This window comes from Acinonyx jubatus, chromosome F2, assembly GCF_027475565.1.
Source record: "Acinonyx jubatus isolate Ajub_Pintada_27869175 chromosome F2, VMU_Ajub_asm_v1.0, whole genome shotgun sequence".
NCBI classification, from domain to species: Eukaryota; Metazoa; Chordata; class Mammalia; order Carnivora; family Felidae; genus Acinonyx; species Acinonyx jubatus.
In genome coordinates this window covers 40,094,893-40,121,214 of record NC_069394.1, presented here as the reverse complement: position 1 = coordinate 40,121,214, position 26,322 = coordinate 40,094,893, and the positions used below count along the sequence as shown (strand labels likewise).

General features: G+C 45.7%; 1 protein-coding gene across 2 annotated transcripts in view; it reads left to right on the top strand.

The window, feature by feature from the left end:
* The window catches only part of PTDSS1 (phosphatidylserine synthase 1), a 64,435-nt gene extending 38,318 nt beyond the window's left edge, over window positions 1-26,117 (top strand). Inside the window, exons 8-13 of one of the 2 annotated variants that reach the window (XM_027064189.2) lie at window positions 1,812-1,924; window positions 5,005-5,070; window positions 12,897-12,996; window positions 21,906-21,974; window positions 22,711-22,780; window positions 25,014-26,117. In XM_027064189.2, coding sequence (XP_026919990.1) covers window positions 1,812-1,924; window positions 5,005-5,070; window positions 12,897-12,996; window positions 21,906-21,974; window positions 22,711-22,780; window positions 25,014-25,123 — 528 coding nt within the window. In that variant the 3' untranslated portion in view covers window positions 25,124-26,117. Of the gene's footprint in view, window positions 1-1,811; window positions 1,925-5,004; window positions 5,071-12,896; window positions 12,997-17,471; window positions 17,522-21,905; window positions 21,975-22,710; window positions 22,781-25,013 lie in introns of those variants that run through there. The other variant, XM_027064190.2, reaches the window with a different exon arrangement.
* The last annotated feature ends 205 nt before the right edge of the window (window positions 26,118-26,322 follow it).

The following is a 26,322-nucleotide window of genomic DNA, read 5'->3' as shown; positions in this document are numbered from 1 at the left end:
TTAGTTGACGCTGCTTACCAGCTGGGTGGTTTGGAAGATAGAAAATCCTGCAGCTTACATACAAAAAATAATTAAACAGAGCAGTGTTATTATGCCCAAGGCCTTGCTTCATCATAAAGACATTTTCAAATATCTTTCTTGGAGTTGGAAGTTAGAAAATGTTTACAGTTCCCCAAAAGAAGCTTTTGGTCACAGCATCTGTCACCCAAGTTGTTAGGCATCGGATAGATTTTCAGAGGGATCATTTTCAGGACCAAAGGAACTAATGCAAAGGGTTTTTCTTATATTCTAAGTTTAACGTTTACTTTTTAAAATTGGGCCGCAGCTGTTACCACCTCAGGTAATTTGTAGAGAGCTTAGTAAAGAAGGCTCTACTATGTGTGGGGCCCTGGGTCCTCCAAGAAGGTGTTGTCAGTGGAGAGAAGGTCTCCTTCCAAGCAGCCCACTACGTGATTCAGGCAGCCAAGGGTCTTGGAAAAGGATTACTAAACAACTCTGTTTTCTAGAGATAGCCTTTTGTGTTGATCCTCCTGTGCCCAAGTTAATCATTTTACAACTTTGGGAGACCAGCTTTTGCTTGACGAGTGTTTCGGAATCATGAGAAATTATATTTTGAACACAGACACGAAATGCTCCCAACATAAAAAATGAGCATGAGTCACCTTTAAGACAATTGTCCTTGTCCACATGTGGAGAATAATATTGCTCATCTCAGCAGGTGGAGTTCACGGATTCAGAAGTGGATGTGAATAAGTAGTCACCATGGTTTGGGGAAGTCAGTCTGATGAAAATGGGAGTTTAAATGGGCAGGGACTAAGTTTTTCCTTATCAGAGCGATGTCTGGGAAGGTGTAGGTGTTCCATTAGTATGCGAACTGAGGAGGAGGTTGGATGGGTCCAGGAGAGACCGGGTGTGCTCCTAGAATGGCAGCATTACACGGAGCACACTTCTCACATTCACTGAGCTGGGGCCAGCTTTCCATGTGTGGCATTAATTAGTGGACCATTTTTTAAATTTTATATCCTTGAAATCAATGCTGTGGGAAAAGACACATGTCTCACATCACTGAAATGAACCTGCTGGTCCGTGTGTTCTCCTTTCCTAATCTCCGCTCCTTGCTGAATCTGGAGGGGAAATGCAGGAGATGGGCTCAGCACAGACCACATCCTGGCTGGTCTCTCCTGTGCTGCCACGGGTTCTTCGTGTGATGAGCTGCACCAGGATGCTCACCTCAGGGAAAGTACCACTGGCCATAGGTGAAACTTGAACTGACCCTTCGCACCCACTTTTAAGAGCTGCCTTTGGTCAAGGCGTGTGCTAGATACGGTTCCCAGTCATTTCTCGTTGACGTATCTCAAGCTTCTTTTGGTTATCAAAGAGCTCACTTTCCTACAGTGAGACTTCTTTTAGATCTGGCCTGATTTCTGTAAGGCTGCAGAGGTGTTCCATGGTGTATATTTGTTTTCATGATTTCTGCTGTTCTCAGAACATCTGTCTCCCAACTATCCCAGCAGATCACACAGGTGACCCAAATGAGAGCCACGTACCAGGAAACCTGACAAATAGCTGATTCCACCATATACCCCTTCCCTACGCCAGCACCCGTGATCCCCCAGCTGGTTGGTGCCCATATTGTACTGGCTATTACTTAATTTAAATACAGCCGTTCCAGTAGCAACTTGGAGGACCCCATAAATTTTCTGAAAATGCTTTAAATATACTAATAATTTTTTAGAATGTCCATAACAAGGAATTTGTTGTTATGACTTAGCATGCAGTATCAGGTTGACTAATGCATCCTTCTTTTTCAGCTAACTGAGTTGAATACCTTCTTCTTGAAACATATCTTTGTGTTCCAAGCCAGTCATCCATTAAGTTGGTGTAGAATTCTCTTTATTGGTGGCATCACGGCTCCCACAGTGAGGTAATTCTATACAAGCCTGACTGTCATTTGAGCGCATTAACTTGCTGTGCATTCTCCTGTTCAGCATAAGGAAAGTCACATATGTTAGATTTCCCATGAAAATATTAAAGAATTATACATCTGAATATGAAGAAAATGTTTTGCTCTCAGACCTCAGTAACATGAAATGAGAACACCACACACACCGTTATCTTCAAACCTTTTTAATAATCTTTCACTGCTGTTCTTTTTCCCCCCTTTAACATCCTTTGAAAAAAAATGAGTAGCAGTGGTGCTGACTTTTTTTGTTTTTAATGAGGTGATCGAAAAATACAAAAGTTTTAATGTTGGATCTGAAGTCATAAATGATGCTATTTTAGAGCCAGTTACTTTCCTTTTATCAGCATCCTTCCTGTCATCTTCCAGGACAAGTGAGATAAGCTTAGATATTCATGCCGTTATGCTTCTGACCTGGGTAGGGCCCCAGAGGTGAGGTGTGATTTGGTGACTGTCGCTCATGCAGACTGATCCCAGTGTACATCAGAGACCAACAGTCATTTGTTTCATTCCTCCTGTCTAGAACTAACAGCATTGGGGTTTGACAATTCATGTGAAGCACCGCCATTGATTCACTAACAACACCAGAGGTATCTGAAAAGTTACAAAGATACAAATAGATAGTAAGCAGCTACAAGAGTTAGCTTCAGAAGCTGTAGCTGTAGAATAACTTAAGTCATCAGTTTCAATGTTCATGCAAACCACAAAAGCAGAGGGCCTCACTTGCCAAGAAGAGTCTGTATTCTCCTTGGTCAAACCTCTTCTGTCTTCATTAATTATTACAAAGAGGAAACAGATAGATATAGATAACCATCTGTATCTATATATATCTCCTCCCCTTGCCTCCCTCCTCCTGTGGCGCAGATCCCGGATTGAACAAACCAAATAAGATAGAGCTGAGTCCTGGGAAGTTAAGACCTAAAATTCCATCTCTTGTTTTCTTTAAGGACCAAACAGGAAACCCACTAGTTGGTAGGCAGGCAGAGTTTTGACACGTTATAGACCAATGGTCTGTTGAAGTGGTTTTCTCATAAATGCTATTTTCCCTTGGTGGATTGGAACCTCCCTTTCTCATTTAAAATTTAATCTAATTTGAGGCTCACAGTTATTTTCAAGAAAGATTAGCAGCAGCTTTTTCATTAATTTAGGAGTGATCAACAAAGTCAGTAAGTGGGGAAAGAAATCGCTTATATATAAAACAGAATCACAAATCACATCTGATTTATCATGAAATTTCAATATTGCTAAACATTTCAAAACAAAAACCAGAGGCTACATGTCCAGTGTTTTATTTTATTTTATTATATATTTTTTTTTTATAAATTTTATTTTTTTAACGTTTATTTATTTTTGAGACAGAGACAGAGCATGAACGGGGGAGGGTCAGAGAGAGAGGGAGACACAGAATCTGAAACAGGCTCCGGGCTCCGAGCTGTCAGCACAGAGCCCGATGCGGGGCTCGAACTCATGGACTGCGAGATCGTGACCTGAGCTGAAGTCGGCTGTTTAACCGACTGAGCCACCCAGGCGCCCCTCAGTGTTTTAAGTTTTTGAGAGCTCCTTAAAATTTCCACCCAACACTGTGGATTTCTACATGATTTCTTTTTTGTTTAAAAGTCAGTCCCTTTTCTGTGCTCTCATACCAACTTGAGGCATTTCCTATGTAAGAAGATGCTTTGGCAAGCTACTTGGGAAGATGGAAGTGTTCTAATGGGTTCTAACCCGGCCACCCCAGGTAGCAAATGGCAGTCCCTAAAAGGAGAGAAAGCTTACAGGCTTTCGGATAAATAAATCATACGGACCACATCTCCATTTCCTTCCCTTTTGATTTGACTCTCCTGCTTTGCGAAGAAGTTTGACTGAACCTTCTCTTACTCTGATAATATCAAGTACAGTGTAAAGGGATGGCTACAGTTGGAGGGGAGAGAAGCTGAAGTGGTAAAAACATACTAGGCCATGAAAATGTGAGAGGTAGACCTGAATTCTTCATGACTAGAATTCTTCACTCAGGCCTTTGGAGTGAAGAGATGATAGTTTGTGGATGACCTTCAGGTATCCATGAGTCCCCTGCAACTTAATGCAACATTTTGTGTGTTCGTGCCCCTTATTATAGGTTTCATTAAATCCTCAAAAAAGTCTGTGACCTCCAAAAAGATGATGAGCTCCTGCTTCAGATGCTACTTCTGAAGGGACGAATTGGGTTTTGGGGGTGGTCATGAGGGTCTAAACGTGCACTGTCCTAACAGCAGCCACTTACCCTACCATATGTGGTGGCTGAGCACAGGAAGTGTGGCCAGTCTGTGTTGAAATGTTGTACATGTTAAATACACACCGGATTTTGTGCAAAAACTTACTGCAGAAACCTTGTAAAATACTTCATTATAGTTGTTTTCAATACACTGGGTTAAATAACATGTTACTAAAACATCTATTATCTTGTTTCTTTTTGCTTTAACATGGCGGCCGGAAGATTTGAAACTGCATTTGTGGCTTGTATTATATTTACGTAGGACAGTGCTGCTCTAAGCTTTTCAACTCCATGTCATTGCCTCATTTTTCTGAGCTCGTCAGTAACATTCAAAGTCATTGGTATTGAGTGAACAGTGACCTGCATGCGGGATCCCATTCCAGTTTCTGAGAGCCAAAAGTGTGTGTCTGCCCTACCCGGTTACAATCGGCAACCTTTGTCCTGGAGAGTGCCAGAGGAGACAATTCATGACAGTGTAGGTGACCCTCTGGAATCACTTCCCTGCAGAGAGACTGAAGCACCCATTCTGTCCCTGAATCAAAACTGCCTTTGTGAATACTCCGCTCTTTAAGCCATGCTCTCTCCACTCCAACCCAGCCCAAACTCTTCACCTTTTATAGGAATGTTCCAGCAGCCACTGGCTTCTCATTCCCTTGACTAGAAGTAGACCACTTAGCCGGAGTATGTAGAACAAGTCAGAACATCTTTTATATTTATCCTGTCAAAGTGATTTAATTTTATGCTGACCCATTGATCTTCCAGAAGCTTTCATTGAATTCCATCTTTGTTCTTTCAGGCAGTACTATGCTTACCTCACTGACACACAGTGCAAACGCGTAGGAACACAGTGCTGGGTGTTTGGGTGAGTAATCTGTTATTGTGGAGGCTTAAAAACCACTTAAGCCTCTAAATTTCCTTGGTTATTTCTTGACCCTGTATTAAGTGCCTTTCAGTACAATCTTCCTATGAAGGTTTGCTATTGTTTTGTTATATGTCTTTTCATTTTTAACATTCTCTTTTCTGATTTAAGTTTAGAATATTGCAGTTAATTGGCAAATTATAGAAAGAGGACATACAGACTTTTTTTTTTTTTTTTTTTACAAAAAAAAGGAAATCAAAAGATATTTGCTGCATGGAACTCAGAGACCTTATTTTATGAAATAAATTAGATAGACAACGGATTGTTCGAATTCCCTCTAAATTTGGTGACAAGTTTGGGACATCATTTCATGATAGGCTTAGTGATGCTTTATGTTACTTTTACATCAAAAAGCCTGCTCAAAACAGCTGCTTGCTGCCTACCAAGGTATAATTTTATTGTTCCAAGGAGAACTAACATACAGCCACACAGTCACAATTGTCTTGTTACAGATACAAATGCTATCTTAAAGTATTATTATTTAAATGATTTGAAAGAGACCATAGGCTAACTAGTCTAACCCTGCAGTGTTAAATGTGAGGCCATCTTCAGTGTCTCAGGTAAGTGGTTCTTTTGCTTAAATTCGGCCAACAATTTACCATTCCATTTAGCAGCCGAGGTTCTGTAGTTGTGTAGCACATCTGTGTGAAGTTAAGTCCCTGTAGCTTAGACTCAAGACCTAATTTAGGTTCTAAATTGAGTGTGACAACATAAAAATGAGTACCCATAGTAGGCAAGAAGTTACTACTTTCAGCAGATTTTTAAGCAGAGTAACTTTTTTTTTTTTTCCCCAGTGAGAAGGTAATTCATATGTTTAGATTAGAAAAAGTGGCAAAAGAAGAAACTAAAGATCATCCAAAGAAGTTAGCCCATCAGGGATCACTGTCCTTAACCTTTCTATGTTACTCTTTCTAAACATTTTCCTGTGTGGGTGTGTGTCAGCTCTCATTTCAGATTCTGAGGGCTTGCTCAAGTTAAAGATGTAGGCAGGCTTCCCCCTCCCACCTAAAACACAAAGGGCCATTGTCCTTAATTCTCATACATTCTGTGATGTAAGCTGATTTTCATACCCAGAGTAGCTTATGGGGTGATAACGTGGGTTGGCTTTCCATTGTTTAGTAATCTAGCAGGAGAGAGAATTTACACGTTTACCAGATTTCTGAAATACAGAGCAAAGGCCATGCGACCGCACTGTTGCAGTCACAAAAAGGAGGTAGACGGGCTCTCCTTACTGTCCCATCCAAGGAGGAAAGGAAGCGTTGTTCTCGCACCTCGTCCACAGAGCGTCTGAGCCCTCCTCCACTGCCTATGCCTTCTTTCCACACTTAGTTTCCTCTTCAGACTCAGAAGTCCTTGCCAAAGCCTTATTCTGCTGTGAGTGCACGTATGCTCCACATGACTTGTCTCTGTTTTACCTGTTGAGGAAAAGGAGATGCTGATCAGAGAAAGTGGCAGTGTGGCAGCAAAGTTGGTTTCTAATCGGGCAGCCGAAAAATACAATCCCTAGCGGTGGGAGAAATGGCAAAGATAAATGGGGCTGGAGCGGCACAAAACGCTGCTGCAGAAAGTCACACGTTGTTGAAAAGGGCTCAAGTAAAGTAAAATGCAAAGGAGACATCATTTGGCTTATTGAGTATGCTCTCCGAGAATCGCGAGCTCCCAGAATGGTGGTATCAGGACACGCACCTTGAGAACTAGCGGGCCATGCCGGAAAGAACATTCCTGTCCATAAACCTCACACAGCCATCCGCCTGGGGGTGTGAGCACACGCAAGAGCCACCTCTCGTCAGCCAGCGGCAGGGAAACACGGGGCCTGAGCTGTCTTCTCTCTGCAGGTTTGCCCCTTGGAGGCCACCACCTCCCCTCTTCTGCCCCGTCCCTGTTGCCCTCGTTTTGTCTTTTTCCCGTCTCCTAGTAGCTGTTTTATAGCTCCTTTTCACTAGTTTTGGAGCAATTTCAGGCTTCATTTAGCAAGGTGTGGAGGGGGGGGGAATAGGAGCGCCCCACATAGCCACAGTCAAATTTTTGCCTTTGCGGAGGTGGGCGGGGGAAGGGAAAGGGCAAACAGGACCCCCTGAGGTGTCTGACCCACCATTCCATCTTTTTCTCCTGAAGAGAGCACTTTTCTCTTCTGTAAATGTTATACCCTGAAAGGGTTTGTATTAATTACTCGTGATGTAACTAAATACGGACTTACAATGTGGTCTCCCACAGTTGTACCATAAAACTGAGCTTTTAAGCTTTTTATACCCAAACCTGCCGTGCCCAGCGGAGAGATGGGACTCCATCCAGCTAGGGAATGGGAACCCCACCAAGGAGAAAGCAGTAGTGTGTAAAAGCTGGCCTCTTCTGTCTTTAGAACGTCTCATTACACTACTCCAGCTCTGTGGGGGTGTTAGGCCCAGACCGATATGAACAGATGCCCCAGGGGAGCACTTTATACCATGTTTATCTTTGTCTTTCTCCCCACTCTGCCCTCATCATAACTGTTTCTGAACAAGAGGGAAGTAGCCTGATTTATAAAGAAAGGATTTTGATTGCATGGCCCTGAAGGAAGGTGTCCACGCTTTGGCCATAGCAGGAGTGAGTAATCACTTTTCCTTCCCCTGAAAGTACTTGGGTGGAGCCTTCAGGGGCTGGGTTGGGTAAGAGTCCACTGTTCCCCAGGGGCTCCAGGACCACGTCTGCCTCACTCTCAGAACTGTCCTTTGCTCCATGTTGTCCTAACCCAACTGGTGCCCCTTTGATGATAAGCCTCACGTCTCCGGTGCTCTGCTGCACTGTTCTCGCCAAGGTCAGTCCCAAGTCAGCAGGCCCTTCCTCCACCCGCATTTCCCCTGTCTTCCCCGCGGCATCTGCCATCTTGAAACTGTTCTTCTCGGTTTCCTCTGCGGGCTGTCCATTCCACGTCACTCCTTTCCACAGTTTCTTGCAATGGTACTTGTTCTTTCAGGCTTTTCCCCCTGTGCTCCCCTACCCCCGGAAGGATAGACAACAGCTGTGAGGCATAGAGTCCTTCCAGGAGGAGGGTGCATGCGAGGGGAATAGACTTCTGTGGGAGGTGTCATCCCACTCTGACCTTTTCCCAGCACAGCCCTCACCTTCCTGCTGTTGACCTTTGTTCACAGCCTCCTGCCCTCCTCACCTTCTCTCCCCATCTGCCCACCTCTGTGTCGTGCCCTCCGTGCTCACACTGCTGGGGTAGCATTCTAGTTTCCCTTTTCTCGTGTCTTCCCCTTCATCCTGTCCTCCTCACGATCGATAGTCCGTCCTTCCTTTATCCCGCCACCCATGCTTCCTTCCTCAAAAACCCCTCCAGTCTTAGCCCCAAACCTCGGTGGTAGGCACAGAAGTTTTTTTTAGCAGTTGAATCCCTTTCCCCAAATGACATCTTGCCCCAAATCCTAATAGAGAGCAAAACAATTGACTAAGCCTGGGTGGCTTAGTCAGTTGAGTGTCTGACTGTTGATTTCGGCTCAGGTCGTGATCTCATGGTTCGTGGGTTTGAGTCCCACCTCAGGCTCTCTGCACTGATGGTGCAGAGCCTGCTTGGGATTCTCTCTCCACCCCTCTCTCTGTCCCCCTCCCTCGCTCACGTTCTCACTCTTTGTCCCCTCCCTCCCCTCAAAATAAATAAATAAACTTTAAAAGAAAGAAACAATTGAGCAGAACTGTCAAGGTGAGGACCCTTTTGCCCCTGTCCCCAACCACCCCACCCTGCCCCTGGGGTTCTTGGGAAGTCAGAAAGTTCCATGGAACACGGTTGAACCTTTTTTTTTCTAGCTGGTAAAGCCTAGCCCATCTATGACTGTCTCTACAAAGGTGCGTCTGCTCCCCCTAATCTGAACCGGAGCCTGACTCCTGAACCGCAGGAGCAGTTCCTGGCTGCCTGTGTGACTGTGCGGTAGGTGTGTCACAGATTTGCACGTCTCGTTTCCACTGCTGGAGAGTCAGCTCCTGGCTGGCCAGACAGAGCGGCTCACCCACCCCCTGAGCCATCCCAGCAGTGTATTCTGGCACAGCCATGGGGCAGTATATGCAGTATATGCGAGGTGCATGGAGGCCGTGGCATCCTCAGAATCCAAAAGCAGGTCTTGTTGGCGAACTGAAAACTTTTTCCACTTGTCAGGGTTGGCTCGGCCACCCAGTTTATACATGTGGAGCCTAGTGCTTTTGTGCCCCAAGTTTCTGCAGTGACTCTGCTTACATTCTTATCCCATTCACTGAAGAGCTCCTTACCCTGGACCCCACGTTCCTGTCATCTTTATTTCTACCATGTCTGGAAAGAGCAGGCTCCGCAGGTCTGGGAAGCTGAGAAGGTCCCAGTCAGCTGACCAGCCTCGTCCCCAGGCAGGAGCGCCTCACCTTGCTAATTAAGGATAAGGATGGGCGGAGGCATCTAAGAAAGTAGCAGCCCCGACTGAATTCCACCAAACCATAGTTTGGCCACCTAGTTCAGTCTGGTAAAGATCAGATAGATTTAAATTTGCTCCCCCCACCCCCTTGGTGAGGAGGTTGTGCTTTCGCAGGTGACAGGCTCAATAATATGGGCTCCCAGTGCTCCTGAGCCTTTGGACTCAACCCTAAAGGGGCAGCCATTGGGTCTTATACAAAAGTGATGTTAGCCTTCCTTAAGGACTTTATTTATTGGGATTCCCTCCAGGGGCCAGGGATAACGGCGGAGGGGCAATGACTGGTGGTGAAAGGGTCCATGTGATTGCTGGGTTTAATGTATCCCAGTTCCCACTGCTTCTCACAACTCTGCAGCTACTCCCTGGGTCCCCTCCCGAGATTAGAAGGCTCCCTGTTCCTGCCGCCAGAATGAGCAAATTAAAATGTAAATTGAATCATGTGAAAAAACTTTCTGCTCAAAACCCTCCCTCAGACTAAAAGCCAAGCCCTAGTGTGGCCCTCACGACCCGCGTTGCCCTGTGACTCAACTATGCCCCTTCCCCTCACTTCCCCCCACCCTGCTTTGCTCAGTGGTCACATTCTCACTGAGAAGTCCACGCACATGGACAGCAGCTTACGTAAGATTTCCTCAGCACAGATGAGCAAATCCTAACCCTAAAGTTGCTGACTGAAATGCTCTGTGGTCTTTAACTTCAGGTCATTGTGAAGTCAGTTGAGTGGGTCCTGCCAACATTTTCTTAACGTGAAATAGAATACAAAAAAATGTCAAAGTAAAGGAACAGATTGTTTTGCAAAACTTTTGTTTCAGGTGTGTGTGTGTGTGTGTGTGTGTCTACTAGTTCACAAAAAATGTGTTTCTTGCTGTGGGTCTCAGATCATAAAAGTTTGAGAATCATGGCCCTAGTTACTGTGTTTTTGAAAGGTGAGTTGATCAAGTTGAATACCCCAAATTCTCACAGGAAACTCTGTGACATTTCAGTCTGGCTTAAGAGCAGATAAGCACACTGACTTTCTGGGCTGAGCATTTGCTGTTCTTCAAGAAGTCCCAGCCAAAAGTTAAACTAAATGTTCTTTCTGAGTCTCCTCCACAGGCACCACTTTGCACTGTGCTGCCATCTAGTGTGGGCTCACAGCCCGGACTTGAGGATTCTAGCGACACTCAGCCCTACACTTAAAAGCCTGTCGTGTATTGCAGCTAGAATGATGCTTTCTCACACATGTACTTTGTTGGGGGGGGGGGGCGGTGCGTGGGTTGGGGAAGGTCTTTAAAGATTCAGGCCAGCCACTCCTAAACATTGTTTGGTTGGGGCTAGGGGAAAAGAGTCCCAAACTCTTGAAAGATAAATTAAGGAGATTTTCTGCTTTGGTTCAGATTTGGGGTGTTCAGTTGTTTAGAGTCATCTGTACATTTGATGCTGGGAGTGATCTTTGGGTCTTCCCATGGGTAGGGGGACCAAGGACCTTCTGGGCCCCTTCTTGCCTTTTGAGAGAATATCTGTGCGACTACACCAACCCTGATTGACCAGATTCCATCTGGAGTAAGGAACCCCTGAAGTGGAGTTGTCTGAAATCAATATTCTTGGGTCATCTTTGGGATCACGTGGCCAGCTCATGCTCACCTCATCCGTTCTTAACTACGAGCTTGGAACCTTAATAAAGGCCTGATCTTTTTAAACCTTTTAAAATTTTTATTTAAATCTAAGTTAGTTAACATATAATGTAATAATGGTTTCAGGAGTAGAATTTAGTGACTCATCACTTACATATAACACTCAGTGCTCATCCCAACAAGTGACCTCCTTAATGTCCATCCCCCATTTAGCCCCCCCCCCCACCTACCCTCCAGCAACTTGCCCTCAGTTTGTTCTCTGTATTTAAGAGTCTCTCATGGTTTACCTCCCTCTCTGTTTTTATCTTATTTTTCCTCCCCTTCTCCTATGTTCACCTGTTTTGTTTCTTAAATTCTACATATGAGTGAAATCATATTTGTCTTTCTCTGACTGACTTACTTTGCTTAGTATAATATATTCTAGTTCCATCCGTGTTGTTGCAAATGACAAGATTTCATTCTTTTTGATTACCAAGTAGTATTCCATTGTGTGTATATATATCGTATCTATCCATTCATCAATCCATGGACATTTGGGCTCTTTCCATAATTTGGCTATTGTTGATAGTGCTGCTGTAAACATTGGGGTCCACATGCCTCTTTGAACCAGCATTTTTGTATCCTTTGGATAAATACCTAGTAGTACAATTTCTGGGTCATAGGGTAGCTCTGTTTTTAATTAAAAAAAAAAATTAACATTTATTTATTATTGAGAGACAGAGAGAGATAGAGCATGAGTGGGGGTGGGGGGCAGAGAGAGAGGGAGACACAGAATCCGAAGCAGGCTCCAGGCTCTGAGCTGTCAGTACAGAGCCCTACGCGGGGCTCAAACTCACAAACCGTGAGATCATGTCCTGAGCTGAAGTCGGACACTTAACTGATGGAGCCACCCAGGCGCCCCTGTTTTTAATTTTTTGAGGAACCTCCATACTGTTCTCCAGAGTAGCTGTGCCAGTTTGCATTCCCACCAGCAGTGCAAAAGTGTTCCTCTTTCTCCACGTTCTCACCAACATCTGTTGTTTTCTGAGTTTTTAATTTTAAGGTTTGATTTTAATATTCATAAATGAAGGTGCAGAACATAAAAGTGGTGTTTTTCTTTGCTCTTTTAATTAAAAAGTAAAATAAAGTTGTTGTTGTAGTTTTTTAACATTTTTATATTTAGAGGATAAAGGCTTACTTTATTGTCATCCAGAATGGGGAATATTGAACCTGGAAATGCTTGGAAGTCTGGGAGGGAATGTGATTGCTGCCTTCAAATTACTGAAAAACTTGGCTTGGAAGGCTCAGACTCACCCTGTAGGACAGGAGGGCAGAGTTAGGACCCACGGGCAGGCGGAGGCAGATACCAGCCTGAGACAAGGAGAACTTCCCCACAGCTAAAGAGATTGAGTGGCGGAATAAGCCCACCTGCCAAGGTAGTAGGTTCTCTGTCACTTGAGAGGGTGCCAACAGAGGTGGTGACAGTTCATCTCGAACGTGATAGGCACTCATCTGGATGCTTGCAGCTATTAAAATGTATGAGTGGAGGTTCTGTTCTGGGAGGAGGGAAGAAGTGAGTAACAGTAAAAGAAGCTAAGTACTAAATATAAATATATATGTTATTTCTGAAGAAATTGCAATGGAAGAGAACAAGTGTCATTTTGTGGGGAACCCGCTATCAGTGTGTCATGATGGCATAAGGCATATTTATGTAGAATATATATGCTCTGATAAGACGAATTAATATTTAACCTCTTGTTCTAACTAGGGTCATTGGTTTCCTGGAAGCTATCGTGTGCATAAAATTTGGACAAGATCTCTTCTCTAAGACCCAAATACTATATGTTGTGCTTTGGCTTCTTTGTGTGGTAAGTTTATTATTTTTTTAAAAAGATCACTTTTTTACCCAAAAGTGTTAGTGAAACTCCTCATGGTGTCTCTTTAAAAAAACTAACAACAACAGCAAAAATTCTTGTGCACCTAGTTTTTTTAGAAATTCATAGACCGGACCTTCTGCTTGTAATCACCCAAAATTGGCCACTAGTCTGAAGGTCAAGATTAAATACATGGGACCACCCAGCATCCAAAGCGGGTCACCTTGGTAAGTTCTGGTCAAATGCCCTCAGCAGGTACACCATACATGCATAAATTTCACTTGTGAGAATTCACCTACATGCAGGCCTCCATGAAGGAGCAAGGGTGTTACAGTGTTACATATTGCTGTACAAGTGTTTATGGACAAAATGATGGACTGTGGTTTATAGGTCTTGAGAGATGTTCTTGAAGGTAATCAGACCATGCAGTTTCTGCCCCACAGGCTGACTTAAGGGGCCAAACCCTATGAGCTGACCTTCCTGTCTGAAGGGAAGAGCCCTTGGGGGCCTCTAGCTCCACTGTCCTGGGACTTTTCCGTCATCTGTCTATCTTTCTTTCTTTCTTTCTTTCTTTCTTTCTTTCTTTCTTTCTTTCTTTCTTTCTTTTATTAAAAAAAAATTTTTTTTAACGTTTGTTTATTTTTGAGACAGAGAGAGACAGAGCATGAACGGGGGAAGGTCAGAGAGAGAGGGAGACACAGAATCTGAAACAGGCTCCAGGCTCTGAGCTGTCAGCACAGAGCCCGACATGGGGCTCGAACTCATGGACTGCGATCATGACCTGAGCTGAAGTCAGACGCTTAACTGACTGAGCCACCCAGGAGCCCCATCTTTCTTTATTTTTTTCATGTTTCTTTATTTTTTTTGAGAGAGAGAGAGAGAGAGAATGAGCAGGGGAGGGGCAGAGAGAGAGGGAGACAGAGAATCCCAATTAGGCTGTGCACCAATGTAGGGCTCAATCATGGCTCAGTTGGTTGGGCGTCTGACTCGTGTTTTCGGCTCAGGTCATGATCTCGCAGTTCATGAGACAGAGCCCTGAGTCAGGCTCTGCACTGAGTGCAGAACCTGCTTGGGATTCTCTCTCTCTCTCTCTCTCTCTCTCTCTCTCTCTCTCTCTCTCCCTTTCTCTCTCTAAAATAAATAATCTTAAAAAAAAATAAAATTAAGTAAGATCTTAACCTACCTTAAGCATTCTGTGTCTGCCCTTCTTAATTTTTTTTATTATTTTGGACAGAAGTCTTATGTTAAGCTTAAGATTCTTCACTTTTACTTGGTTGGTCCAGAAAATTAGTTTGGGTTTTCTTGGTAATCATAGAAAATTTCAAACATATGGGGAAGTAGAGTAGATGACCCCTCATGTACCCATCTATCTTCCAGTTTCTTTTTTTTTTTTTAATGTTTATTTATTATTGAGAGACAGAGCATGAGCAGGGGAGGGGCAGAGATAGGGGGAGACACAGAATCCAAAGCAGGCTCCAGGCTCTGAGCTGTCAGCACAGAGCCCAACTTGGGGCTTGAACTCACAAACCACGAGATCATGACCTGAGCCAAAGTCGGACACTAAACTGACTGAGCCACCCAGGCGCCCCTCCATCCTCCAGTTTCAACAATGCTCACCTCGTGCACAGTCTTGTTTCCTTGTATTCCCTACCCTCTATCCCCATGCTGAATTATTTTGGAACAGATCCACCTTTAATATTTCAGGATGTATCTCTAAAAGAAGGTAAGAATGCTTTCTTGTTTAATGCAACCACCATACCGTTATCACATCTGAAAAAGAATAATTTCATAATACTATTAAATATCTAATCAGTGTTCAGACTTTTAATATTTTTAAAAATTATATATTTTTTGAACAGTCTATTTGAATCAACATCCACTTGTTGCAATTGGTTGGCGTGCCCTTTAAGTCTCTTAATGTATAGTTTTCCCCCTGTCTCTGGCTCTCTCTCCTTCACGATTTATTTGTTGAAGGATCCAGCTCTTTGTCCCATAGATTTTCCCACAGTCTGGATTTTACTGATTTTGTAGTGTACTGTAATTTAACAGATTTCTTTGTCCTTTGTATTTTCTGCAAATTAGTAGCTGAATCTAGAGGCTTAATCAGATTCAGGTCTACTTTTTTTTTTTTTTTTTTGGCAAGACTTTGTGTTTTTAAGGTGTTTTTTATTGCCTTTCACGGCGTCTATTTTTAGGGTTACTTGTTAGAAATCTTAACTGCACCAGAGAACCTTGAGCCTGTTCTGTCCCATTTTGTCTTGAACAGCAAAAGGGAATAATGATTTCCTTTGTACCTACAGCCCAGAATTAACGTTCGAGTGGTTTTTTTCCAGCCCAGTGAAACTAGATGTAAGAATTGGTTAGGGGAGTGTGTGTACATGTGCCCGGAGATTTTAACTGTGTGCTCTCCCACTTTTCTCTGGCACATGCACCTCAGGTGTATGAATAGTACTGTGACCGAGTGTGGAGGGCAGGCAGAGGTGGGTGTGGCCCTCTCCTGGTGCCGGAGCCATGGGGACCACAGAGAGGCTGAGGCAGGTGGGACTCCTGGGACATGGGCAGCAGCTGTTCTCACAACACCCGCATACAACCCCACCCTGGGGTGTCCGTGGCCAGAAGGGTCTTCTCAAGGCCATGTCCAAGAAGCCCTGTCTGGTCACCTGCCCTGCAGGGGCTCTTCTAGTCTCTCAGTTCTCGAGACTTTTCTCCATTTTACTTATTTGACACTCAGCATATGCTCCCTTATGTTGGTGACTTTTGGTTTGCCTTGGTGCCTGTGTAATTGTCACTTCATTGAGGACACGAATCACTTCTTGTCTCCTTATTGGTCTCTCCTTCCCCTGGCATGGTCCCTGTAAGTCTGTCATTTGTTCACAGAACGTTTACTGAGTGTTCATCAAAACTGCACCCAATGCTGGTCCCACGAAGATAGATGATGGTCAAGATAAGATTTATTAATGGTCACTACATGCCAGGCTCTCTTCTAAGCAATTCTCATGAATTACATGTTTGATTGTTGCTTTGAGGGGAGATACTTTATTAGCCCTCTTTTATAGATGAAATAAAGGCAAAGAGAGGTTCACTAACTGGCTTCAAGGTCACACAGGTAGTAGGTGGCAGAGCCAGGGCCTACATCCAGATGGTCTGACAAGAGAGTTTGTGTTCCCCCACCCGCCCCCCTGCAAAAGGTGTCCCCTTCCAAGGCTGTCCAAGTCCAGACGGGAATTGTCCACGCAATCTCATCATGTTCATGTGTGATAACCATTGTGAAGGGTGTGAACGTAGTGCTAAACGGGCACTAGAGAACACCAGATGAGCCAGGGAGCTGCTGAGGGCTCCCTGGATGTAACATGTGAGCAGGATTTTGAAGGGTTGCCACGGATGCTCTCCCAGCTGAAAACCTTACAGGCTGCTTCCTCTCCTCTGTCACTCTTGAAATCAGCAGGTCGCCAGGTTCTGTCCATCCCAACCAGCTATGTAGCCCATCTCCGTCCCCTCTTCTCCATTCCCACTGTCTGGACATACGTGTTCCTCCCCATTCTGCCCTTCAGACCCACTCTCTACGCTGCTGCCAGGCTGTCTTCTAGAACTCATATCTGAATCTCTTTCCCTGCTCAGAACCATTCCCTGCCGTCGGGGGTGTAGAGGAGTCAATAATACAACACTTTTCAGTTCAGAATAGTTAAAAGATAGGGTGAAAGAAGGATGGAGAGATCAGAATAGCATCTTTATCACTGATGATACACATTTTTCAATCTCAGCTTTAGATGCATGGCAACAAGGGGTTTGTGAACAGTGAACCCTCGAATGAGACACTCTCCCACCCCAGGAAGCAGGCCTCCCTGTGTTGTGTAAGTGGCCTTGCACCCAAGGAAGACAGGAAATGTCCAGCTTCCTTATCTCAGATTCGCCAGTTGGTTAAGAGAGAACTCATTCTCCCTGGGGTGGAAAGGAGCAGGGGTGTTATACCAGCAAAACTCTGTCTGTGTAGAAAGAAACATCAAGAAGGAAGAAGGATCCCTACCACACATCCTGCCAGCTGAAATATGTTGCTTGTGTGTTTAGGACGGTCATTATCTGGAGCATTCATCATACCCGCCCTCTTGTACTTTCTTCTTGGGCCACCCCAAATTGGACGTAGCCACCTCAACAAATCATCCTTCCAGACTTCTCTTGTCCTCACCCAGGGCATCTTCTTTGCCTGGGCAAAGTGCTTTTCCCTTCTTTTTCTACCTAGTGACTCTTATGCCAAGATCAAACTAAATTCACACCCTCCATGAAGTGCACCCTGATCTGCCAGGCGGCCTGGATAACTCCCCTTGGGGGACCAGTCACACTTGGTACATATTTCATTGAGTTCTAACCTCAGCGTAATGTAACTTGCAGTGTTTACATCTGTCTCCCCAGCATTGTACTTCTTGCTCACGAAGACTAAGTTTTTGTTGTCTTTTTGTCCCCACTGATTCTAGTGCAGTCCCTGATGCATAGGACTCACTCGGCAAATGCATGGAGAATAAAGGAATGAGTTCAAGAGGCAGAGACCAGGAGACAGACGTACAGGCAGGCTGAGAGACAGGCATGTATGAAAACATGCAGCTGTGCCCATGCCCAGCTTCTCAGGAAGACGGCAAGCTGTTTGGGGAACGAGAGTGAGGAGAGTGAGGGGGGGAGGAGACATGGGACATCTGCTCAGGAGAGACCCTATGTGTCTGTAGTTGGAGATCCAGAGGCAATAATTCAGTGGGAAGACACCTGTTCGCAGAGAAAGGCTGCATGGGTGGGAGAGTCCCAAGGGAGGAGAGGTGCTGTCTGAGGGGGTTGAGGATCCCAGAAAGAAATAACTGAGGCTTACCCAAGGGTGGTAGCGTGGAAGATGCAGAGAGAGGGCTGGATTTGAGAGCTGTTCAAGAGGGTCAGCTCAATAGGATGCCAACCCCTTGTGATAGTGTGAGTGACTCCACGGTTTCTAGTTTGTGCCACTGGGTGGCAGTGTTGGTGGTAGTAACAGATTGGGGGATATCACAGAAGCCGGTTGAGTGAAAGGAGATGAATTGGGTTGGAGTGCTGGGATTTGAGGGACCCTTAGAACTAATAGCTGAAGGTGTCCCGTATCGTGGGAAATGCCAGTCTGTCCAGTAACACTGGAAAGACTTGGTCAGCAATAGAGGTGAAAGAGTTGAGGGCCACTGGTGCACAGGGCATGGTGGGAGCCGCTGGATTCGGGTAGGGGAACACCGCGTGGGCAGGAGAAGCTGGCTGAGGATGGTCTGTGGAGCAGCCACATTTAAGAGGCCAGGCCTGAGAAACAGACTCAGGAGAGCAGGCCTTTGAAGAAGCAGAATCCCCTAATGAGCATTATCAGTGCCATGGAGGGGGACCTGGCCCAAAAAGAGACCATTGGCCGGGATAATTAGATGTCTCCACTGCCCATATTCATGGCCTTTACTAAACATCAAGATTGGAATGAGGTGAACATTATTCATTAGGAGAGTTAGGTTTGACCATGCCTCCCTTACTCCTCAGAGAAACAAAGCTCCTAATATTTCCCTTGCTTGGTAAGAGAATATCTCCAGACCTCGAGATTAATGCAGAAGCAGAGATTCCCGCATGCCGGTTAGTTAAGTTTCTCCTCAGCGGTTGTGTGATCAGTCATCGGCAATTTGCATGCTCATTACTCTGACTGGAAGCCAGGGGAGATCTTCCGCCCTCATTGCCACCACACATGACGCTGTCGTGTGCTGCCTTGGCTCTCATCCCACATAGTTTTCTTCTTTCTCTTTTTTTTCCCCCTTCTCTTTCTTTAAACAAAATCTGTACAATTGCTATTTTAAATCCAGGCCCTGACATTTTAAGTGGATGCGTGCCTAGGTTTTCACAGGTGTGCTTGCGAACCCATAAATTACAAGCTTTTGTCTCCTGGGACAAGTGTGACTTGGGCCTCTAAGTACCCAGGTGAAGTGGTAAATTTGGCAACCACAGCGGCCCCTTTGTGTGGCGATTGTGATGATAAGCACCTGACCTGCCAGTGTTTGCCTGCCTGCAAGCTGCAAAGCCCATTCTGTCCTCGCAGGGACAGGGCTGGAGAAGGCAGAGCACCGCACTGCTGCCCTCCAGTGGGCAGAATCCGCAATGACGGGCAGCCCTGCGCTCACCGCCCCTTCGTCCTGTGGAGTAGCAGCTGCCTGCCAGCCTCCCCACCTCCATCGCACCGCGATGACTGGTCTCCATGACTAGTCTGGGGACGTGGGACCTGCCTCCCACGCTCCACTCCCTCAAACCTAGGACAGTCTGTTTTGCCCTTCGTAAAGGAGCAAACACGTACATAAGCTTACACACTGAAAATGCTCTAGTCTTCCCCACTCTTTCCATGCCGTGAAGATGGTACATTTAATGGTGGTGTATATTAGAAATCTGAGCAAGTACTACAATATGTTAAAGGGTAGAAGTTACTTTCACTTTATAATCTTAATGTATTCATTCATTGCCTAATTAAAAAAAAATTTTTTTAAGTGTTTATTTCCTTTTAGGAGAGAGAGAGAGAACACAAGCAGGGGAGGGGCAGAGAGAGAGGGAGGCACAGAATCCGAAGCAGGCTCCAGGCTCTGAGCTGTCGGCACAGAGCTCGATGTGGGGCTCGAACCCATGAACTGTGAGATCATGACCTGAGACAAAGTCAGACACTCAACCGACTGAGCCACCCAGGTGCCCCCGCTGCCTAATTTTTTTTTTCAATATATGAAATCTATTGTCAAATTGGTTTCCATACAACACCCAGTGCTCATCCTAAAAGGTGCCCTCCTCAATACCCATCACCCACCCTCCCCTCCCTCCCACCCCCCATCAATCCTCAGTTTGGTCTCAGTTTTTAAGAGTCTCTTATGCTTTACTGCTGTCTAATTTTTTGATGGGGGAGGATATGAGCTTGCTTTTCTTTAAATCCCTCATCTGCATATGTATGTCCACTTGCATATGGATTTAAAATAAAATGAAGCAGTGGGCCTTATATTTTATGTTCTGTCTCCACCATGCCGGCATTCCCACTTCACTGACCTAGAAGGAGAAGGCCCACCAGAGCACTCATACTCCTGTCTTTCTGCACTTAAGATGACACTGCACACCCAACAGACGCTTAACAAATGTTGACTGACAGGAACGGGGCCAGAGCTATCCTGCACGCTGCAGTGATGAGAGTTCACAGCCCTGCCTTGCCTGCAGTCTCGGCTCCACCCTTGCATCTGGGGGCTGTGCACAGGGATGCTGCTGGTCCTGGCTATTCCCGGCATGCTTTTCTTTCTCCGGAGGTGGGTGAGTGGATGGATGGATGGATGGAAAGAGATATAAAGATGTGTAGACATAAAACCAGTATTTGTTTATCTCTACAGCCATCCCTAAAACTTGGATCCAGGAAAATCAAGAGACCTGTGTTCAGGCTCCAGTTTTGCCACATACTAAATGTGTGCCTTTGAATAGGCACCTCTCCAAACATTCATTCCCCTTCTGTGAAATGAGAGGAGTTGAAATGAATGATATCTTTTGGATCTGGAATTAGTTTTGGGGTGCCTGAGTGGCTCAGTCAGTAAGTATCTGACTCTTGATTTTGGCTCAGGTCATGATCTCATGATTGTGGATTGAGCCCCACATCAGGTTCTGTGCTGAGCATGGAACCTGCTTGGGGTATTCTGTCTCTCTCTCTCTCTCTCTCTCAAAATTAATACAAACTTTTAAAAATTAAAAAGTTACGATTCTCGGAGAGAATTAAAATTATTCCAGAAGAGAAGGTTCTACCATGATTTCACGACTGTTCACATAGTTGGTTCAAGGTGACAGCAGGAGAAGAACCAGAGACCAGATAGGGAGAGTGCTTTGGTGTCAGTGAGTTCCTAAGGCAAGGAATTCTAAAGACAGGAGGGACAGACAGTCATTTTGTTTTGTTTTGGTGATTCATTTACGGTTGGGAAAGTCAGGCCTGGCCGGAGGGCCTGGCGGAGGTTCATCTGTCCTTAACAATGCTGAGGCATACCCTCCCTCTCTCCTTTAGTGCTTTGGCAAGGCACCCAGAAACTTCTCCCGGATTTTCAGTGTTTTGGCACATGTTAAAACTTCGGACTCTTGTAGATGCTATTCTTTGCTTAAATTGGAGTATAATTTAGGGTGTGGTGCAAGGTGGGTGGGGAGTCTCGGGGAAGTAGAGGTTATCCCTGCCTCTGGGTACCCACAGGCCATGCCCCTCTCATTTCACTCAGGGGTTTACAGAGCGGTTTTGTTTTCTCTGACTTCCTATGTACTTACAGAAGAAAAACAAAAGCAACCAGAACTGGGGTTGGGGTGGGGCCACAGAGACAAAACAGCAGTGAGAGAGCAGTGCAGAGCCACCCACTCAGACACAGTGGGCCTCGGTCCTAAATGCCTTCCAGCGCCACTGTGCTCCCAGACTGAATGAAGCTCCTTTTTCATTCAGAACTCGTCTTCCCCACGGAAGCTCACAAACTGAGAGTCCTTGTAACTTTCCAGTGATGGGGGCAGAGGATGGGCCGTGAGAACCAGAAATAAAGCATATACAATCCTATGTATCCTCTGTAGGAAGACCTGCAAAACTGTGCAGAAAATACATCCCACCTTATCCTACATCTAAAAATGATCTTGCATTCTGATTATTAGCGTCGTGAGTAGTAACTACGGTCTGGTCATAACTCTTGTCAAAAGCTGTGGGGGGAACGCTCTCCCCAACCCTACTAGCTCTGCCATTTTGTAACCAGTGTCCTCAGAGAGACAGTAGAACCACATCAAGCCGTCCTCTGTACATTACTGTTGAGACCCTGAAAGTCTGGGAAATGGGATTTCTTTTCTTTTTTTTTTTTTGGTGCAACATTGTTTTATGAAATATGCTTGGTTTTCTCTGCCAGGCCTTCACCACCTTCCTGTGTCTGTACGGCATGGTTTGGTACGCAGAGCACTATGGTCACCGAGAAAAGGTATGGAAGGAAGGGCAGAGATGGTCTCTGTAAAATAATCACATCCTGCTTGGAGCTTTAGCAGGGAAGCACATTCCTGTGAGAATGTGGTGTAGCCAACTGTGTGAGCACGCAGGTTCAGTCCTGCCGCTGTAGAAACGTAACCGGTTCAGGACCCGTTCCTTATCGGTTGCTGTCCTTGCTTGTGAGCACCCTGTTCAGTAGGTCAGTGTTTTTATCCTCCCTTTTATAAAGGGGCTTAAAACCTAATTATGCGTCTGCTTAAAAATAAAATTGCGGGGAGAGCCCCGGACTGGCTTTTGAAAGGCTGGGTTTTATTCCCGGCTCTTGTACTTTGCGCAGGCCTCTTTGTGACCCAGCCTGGGGCTCTCCCCCATTGTAAATGGCCCGCCCTGCCCACCGTGTAGTGGACACAAGGATTAAAGCAGAAAATGGATGTGAGTGAGCTTAAAATGCTACAGCAGTCTTGCAAAGTATAGTATCTTTTTAAGTAAAATAATAGCTTTCATACTCAATTCATACTTAATTCATATTAAGTCTGAGGAACTAAAGGTTCTTTCTAGACAATTGATTCTGTATCACCTGGAAGACAGTCATGGCTTTATAGCCAAGGAACCTACGAATGGGGAGGTTCTGTTACTTGCTGGTGGTATAGGGGCGGAGTGACCTCCCTCGCTTGTCCTGCAGCCCCAGGGAGTCCTTGAAACTCCATCACTAAGTCTGCTTCTCTCTCTAGACGTACTCCGAGTGTGAAGATGGCACCTACAGTCCAGATATCTCCTGGTCTCATGGGAAAGGTACAAAAGGTATTTCTTCCTCACTGCTTAAAACTTGACTGGGTTCTTGGGCGCCTGGGTGGCTCAGTCAGTTGAGTGTCTGACTTCGGCTCAGGTCATATACTTGCGGTTCATGGATTCAAGCCCCACATCGGGCTCTGTGCTGACAGCTCAGAGCTTGGAGCCTGCTTCAGTCTCTCTGCCCCTCCCCCGCTCTCTCTTCTCTCTCTCTCTCTCTCTCTCTCTCTCTCTCTCTCACTCACTCAAAAACAAACAAACACTAAACAAACAACTTTCCTGGGTTTTCTTCCTCCCAAGGCCCAGTGAGCAGATTTGGAATCAAGATTTATCCTCAGAATGGTGATAAGTGTATGCCCTGAAGGGTCTCATGTCTACTTATCCCATGTCGTCTGTTACTTATTAATGAAAACTGCAAAGTGCTGTCAGGATCTGCCCAAGAAACTTGCTTCTAAAGAAGAGGCACCATGTGGTTCTGCCTCTTCTGACACAGGAAAACATAACGAGGCAAGGCCTGTACCATCCCAAGCACCCTATTGGGAATGTTCTTCCTCTTGGCTTTCATCCTGAGTGAAAAGGGTTAGGAAGAATTGTGCACTGGGAGGAGGAGCTTTCAGAAGAGGTGGGTTGATTTCATCGTATTTATTCAGGAGGCAGGCCAGAATAAAATTCTGGTAGTATAGCCGGGGATCTCCCGTTGGCCTCTCCAAGGAGCCTTTTGGAAAGATTTGGGGCTACCTGGGTATTTTAAAGAATTAAGGCTTGTGGAATGATACCAAGGAGGCTCCACTGGCCAGTAATCTCTGGGCAATGCTCGTGAGCCCATTGGAAGGCTGCCTGAGGGGAGAGAGTTATGAACACTGGAGATGGTGAAATTTAGCTCACAGAATTGCCCGGAGAAACCGTGGGCCCAGGGAGAGGAAAGCACTACTGTTGCGGTTGCTTTCCTGAGTTCTTTTGGGGTCGAGCTTTTTAGAGCTCTTTCTGGGGAAAATGCTAGCATGTTCTCTGCTGAGTTGCCAGTCACCCTTTTGGAGACTCTTGAATCAAGGAGTCGATAGGCGCCCTATGTTGGAACGCTGATAGAAGTGGACGGAGGGGTTCCCTGGGGTTCCGCCCTTCAGAACCATCCCCTCACAGATCCGTTCTTGGCACTTGCAGGCCCTTCTCCATTGAAAAGACTACACGAAGCAAGCAGTGGTAGAGATATAAATGAAAAGTAGACAAAGAGTAAACTAAAAAAGAGAATCTTCAGAGCAGTAAAAGAATCTCTTGGACAAAGCCAAATGGCCTTTGCAATGAAGACCAAATTCTGAGAAGTTTTTTCTTTGTTTGTTTGTTTGTTTGTTTGTTTGAATGGCCGTCTTGGGTGGAGATTTCCTCTGGGGCTGGATCTGAGCCCTGAAGCAGAGAACTCTCTGGCTTGACTGCTGGGCCAGAGGTTGGCCACACGCTCAGTCTTTAGGCACAGCCAGTCCAATGCCAGGAAGTTTTGCTCACCTCCCAGGCCTTCCTTACACACGGTTACCCGGAAGGCCCACCCTCTCCCTGCTCCCCCACTTCTACCCTCCACCTTGCCTGATGCCTGCTGGTGGCTCAGCGTCTGGTTGACACGGAAGTTCTTCTCTGAGGTCGCAAACAAATAATGGTGTGACAAATACTGCCAACTGTGAGAGTCTTGAGGGTGTGTGCCATCTTCTGTGGGAGGCTTAGAAGCGGCCTAGGTTTTAAAGGTGTCCTCTGGATCAAATGAGAGAGGTCGTAATGTCTTTACTTCCATAAAGCCAAGAATTCTTTCTCATTTAGGGATGTAGAAACTCCGGTGTATAACAGGTCAAGGTGTGGAAACCTAGGGGATGCATCCTTTGGTTGTGAGGGTAGACCCGACACCCATGTGGTTTAATTGTTCCTCCTTGTTCTTTGGTTTCATTTTTACGCTCACTTCTAGACCCCATTGCCATGAACACAATCCGCCTTACACAGTGAGAGTGTAAACACTCTTCGGGATGCCCTTGCTCCCCACGCCCCCAGCTCTGTGGGGCCATCCCCTTGCATACACAGGCTCGGCTGCTGCACTAGCTCCAGGCTGGGTTTTCAGGGCCTTGCCTTCATGGATCCATGAGGCCACTAGGTGGAGCACATGTATCAGAAGAGGGCGGCCTGAGCGGGACGAGCTGCCCATCTGAGGAGCGAGCCCGCAAACCCCACGCTCAGGGTGACAGCGTGTTCTCATTCCTTTGGCCAGGTTCTGAAGACAGCCCACCCAAGCATCCGGGCAACAATGAAAGCCACTCTTCCAGAAGAAGGAATCGACATTCCAAGTCAAAAGTCACCAACGGAGTTGGAAAGAAATGAAGGAGCCCGGTTAATCGCAGACGTCCCAGAGAGTGCCTAGAACCTAGAGGGAGACAGAAAGGCTTGGACCTCCCTGTCGGGAGGGCAAACATGCGGTGCCATTGGGACAAGGAGAGGGGACTTGGGGTCATTATTTGAGAGCGCGTGAGTCTTGTTTCCCACAGACCCAGCCACGTGAGGCAGGTCAGTGCCTGGGATCCTTCGCCAGCTCGGGGTCTCCTCCAACTTCAGCACTTGGCGTGCGGTCACTGGTAGCCGTACGGAGCATCTGCAGGAAGGGCGGCCTCTCACTCACAGCTGCCCGGAGCAGCACCGCTTGCGTGTATTGTGGTTGCAGTTAGTTGAAACACCTTCATTCAGACAGGGCATTAACGGTACGTTAACACTGGTGACCAGTTTTTATTTTTATAAATCTGCCTTTCCCATTTGACTGATTGGTTTAAGTTCAGGCCACTCTTCTGTCTTTTATTGTTGGTATCTTATTTGTTGTTAAGTTAGGATGCTTAAAAGCCTTCAGAAGCCACTGCTGAAATTGAGTTGGGGGAAAGCTCTTCTCTCTCCTAAAGAAGAAAATGGGGAGAGCATTTGTGTTACTGTCTGGCAAACTCGTCCCCCTTTTAGGACCTGAAACCACACAGTGGTGTAAACCAGTCTGAGGAAAGACTGGCTACCTACATAGGATCCTGGGCTTCAGATCAGAACCTTTTTTGTTTGTTCTGAATGTCATTTGTCCAGAGTTATCCACAGTGCACAGAAGTGAGCCTGCTTGAGAGGCGGTGCACATCGCAGCTTCTCTCCCAGCCAGGTGCCTTTTACATTTTATTTGTTTTCCTTCCATGGTGTGTTGCTGACCTTGTCTTTTAGTCCCATGTGAGGTGCTGGTGAGTATTACCTTTCATCTGTGTGCCATGCTCTAGAACATTTACCCTGGTAGTTCACCACCTCTGATGGATCCCTGTTTTAAATAAAATAATACACGTTAAAGTCCATCAAAGATTAGTCTCTAAAAATGCTCGTTTCTTTGCATCGTATTGGTATTTTTCACCACTTGTAAGCAATTGCTGTGTTTTTCAAGTGACTTTAAGGATAATATGAATGTGTATGTGTGTTTATATAGTGAAAAGAGAAAAGAAGAAAAATATGTATTGTAGAGGACTTACAGATACATGTTACATTTCCTGAGCTCCCAAAGTAATCAA